We start from the raw sequence: 3,010 nt of genomic DNA on the forward strand, positions 1-3,010 counted from the left end.
CCCTGTACTATGATTACCAGATAAACGGAATTATCTCCGGAGCATAAACCAGAACAACCGGACCATAACCAATTTACATAAAGTTCGTTTCCCAAATTGCCGAGATTCGGACGCTGCTAACGCTGCTAACCGCTAGGTCACCAAAGTCGTCTAAGATATTTAGATAGTCACAAATATGACAAGTAAAATTGAAAGTTAGTCATTATGTGAAATGATTACGAAATATTTAAACGGAATGATGCAGTATGATAATGATGTTGACCTCAGGTGAGTTATCAAAGAATTCAATTAAATTTGGAATATTTTACGAGACTATGACTCATGTAATGACATGACACATACATAACACAGACGCGGTCGATAATAATGGATAATAACCTGGTAGTTGTCGGTTACACGAGTTAAGTAACGAATGGTAAATAAAAGTACATTCCTTGCCATGTTTGATAACAGACGCTCTATCTTTGAACTTATCAACCTGACTAGGCAATGTAATCCTTCTCAACACTTGGTGTTTTAATCGTGTGCGAGTCGAAAGAGTTGTGTAAATATTGTATGAATAATAAATATTTTTTTAATTTTTAACGGTCTATACACGTCACAGCGACATCAACTTCGTAATTCTGATTCAAAACGGCTGTGATCTAGACTTATTATCCTCAACCATATCGTAGTATGTTCCACCAACCTATAATAAAAAAAATCAAAGAAATTAAACAAAACGAAGTCCAGATTACTGTATTCCGATCTTAGACTTTTTTTTTTTTTCACCTCTAAGATGACGATAATTGAAACTTCGGATTGCTTTATTTTCTGCCAAAGTGACTTTGACACAGGAAGGTCAATAACACAATGATAATAAATATATAGTTCGATACTTACAATTTTGAATATTTATAAATGTATTTATTTTCCTGAGAACTTTAATTTTCTAAGTATTATGAAGTTTTTACGTCTGTGGAGCAATTGCCTACTTTCATTATTCATCATATTCGTCCTCGGTTTCACATTTCACTATATTTTCAGTTTAATGGTGGAAATATCTAAAGCTGTTAAGTCAGCCAAACTACCTAAAGGAACAAAATATATTCTCTTGTGGGACCATATTAATTTATTCTGGAAGGGAGGAAGAAGCGTGTTTCCAACTTTAAATTGTCCTATACGAAATTGTGTTTTCTTGAAGAAACGGCCTCCATACAACGCCTATCCCTCTTATTTTGATGCAATTATTTTTCCGCAATATACTTTAGCACGTGGAAACAGACCAAGCGTCCGATCAAATAGCCAAATTTATATCTTTGCCACATACGAATCGTCGTGCACTGAACCAGTTTGTGATGAATTTAATGATAATTTCTTCAATTGGACTTTAACCCACAGGCTAGACTCGCATATACCGTGGCCTTACTTCATAGTGAGGGACCAATCTGGAGTTATCGTAGCTCCGAGTCTCGATGTTGTTTGGGACAACAGCTACCAGTACATCACATCTCCTATCCAATCAGCTTTAAAAAGTGTTTTGTCCAAGAAAACGAAAGCAGCTATTTGGATTGTGAGCCATTGTCCAACTAATAGCGTCAGAGAAGATTACTTGCATATTTTGCAAGAAATTTTACTGTATTTTTCATTAAGAATAGATGTGTACGGACGATGTTCTTATAGGAAGTGCCCAAATAACAATTGTGGGAAACTTATAAGGGAAAATTATTTCTTTTACATTGCGTTTGAAAATTCAATTGAGGAAGATTATGTGACGGAAAAGGTTTTACACGGATATGAAAATTTGGCAGTACCTATTGTTTACGGGGGAGCTAACTATTCTAGGTAACGCATCTGTCTGATTAAATATACATTACTGGCTTATCTACTTAACTGGCTTCAAATCTGGCATACTAAACTTAATTTAAGTTCAGTGAGTTTGTCTCTTTCATTTTAAATAAGAAAAATGTAGAGGATTCCGTATTAACATTTATATTATAGAGGTGTCAAATTCTCTTCTTCTTTTTCATAGCACTCTTGACAGATTGGTCGTGGTCATCACGAAATACGAGTATGTTTGACAGAACCTGCTATGGCTCGCCTCATGATGTCTCGCCATCTGTATTGATGGACTTCCTGGCGCAAAGAACCTCCCACTGCAAATTTTATTTGATCGGGCCATCGCATGGGTGACCTTCCGCGCAGTCTCTGCCTTACACGACAAGACGTTGCAAAGCTTTGAATGACGCAATGAGATCTGTGCTCTACTTGTTGACTTAATAAGGAACAGATGCACTGAACTTAGACTAAATTTGCGTTTGCTCGAATCGACATCAATATTTCGACTAATAGAGAATTATATCCTCAGGTTCCTACCACCAGGCTCGTACATAGACGCGAACAAACTTAACCAGTACAACTTGGCCGTGATAATACTTCAAGCGGTGGTAAACCAAACTAATTACGAGCAATATTTCAAGTGGAGAAACCATTACACTATATCTTCACCAACGAACGACTGTCATCCTTTGTGCCACTTGTGTGCAGCACTTCAAACGAACTACGGCAAGAACGCACCAGTTATAAAGAAATTTAGAAAATGGTGGATGGGTAACGATGGCATGAAATGGTGTTTATCTGATGCCTATTGGAAAGAAACTTCAAAGGTCAACATAGACGCTAAACATCTGTACCGCCTCATGTATCAACGTGAAAGACCGAGTACAAACAATTCAACATTGGCAAATACAAAAACGGGACCATAGTACATCAAGCTTGACATTAAAGATTTAAATTCAACTCTATGCCGCTTATGATAGGAATGGCTCAAGGTCCAAAGTGTTAACATTGATGTGTCTCGACTTTACTGTTACAATAATTTTGTAATATATTTGTAGCACTGTTATAAATCTTTATTATACATACATATTTAAGTATTTTCGAATGCTTTTGAGTTGCTGTCTCTATTACGATAACATTGTTCCATCTTTCTAATTTGTGCATTGTTCCAAAATCCAAATTGCGAAGATGA

At 36.2% G+C, this 3,010-nt stretch overlaps 1 protein-coding gene across 1 annotated transcript; it reads left to right on the plus strand.

The window, feature by feature from the left end:
* The first annotated feature begins 235 nt into the window (after positions 1–235).
* Positions 236–2,744, plus strand: LOC113235524 (alpha-(1,3)-fucosyltransferase C-like). The gene is made up of 3 exons (XM_026471259.1): positions 236–267; positions 1,381–1,617; positions 2,348–2,744. Exons 1-3 carry the CDS (start codon positions 236–238, stop codon positions 2,742–2,744), a joined length of 666 nt encoding a protein of 221 aa, XP_026327044.1.
* The last annotated feature ends 266 nt before the right edge of the window (positions 2,745–3,010 follow it).

This window comes from Hyposmocoma kahamanoa, unplaced genomic scaffold (assembly GCF_003589595.1).
Source record: "Hyposmocoma kahamanoa isolate Upper Pololo Valley unplaced genomic scaffold, ASM358959v1 87, whole genome shotgun sequence".
Lineage (NCBI taxonomy): Eukaryota > Metazoa > Arthropoda > Insecta > Lepidoptera > Cosmopterigidae > Hyposmocoma > Hyposmocoma kahamanoa.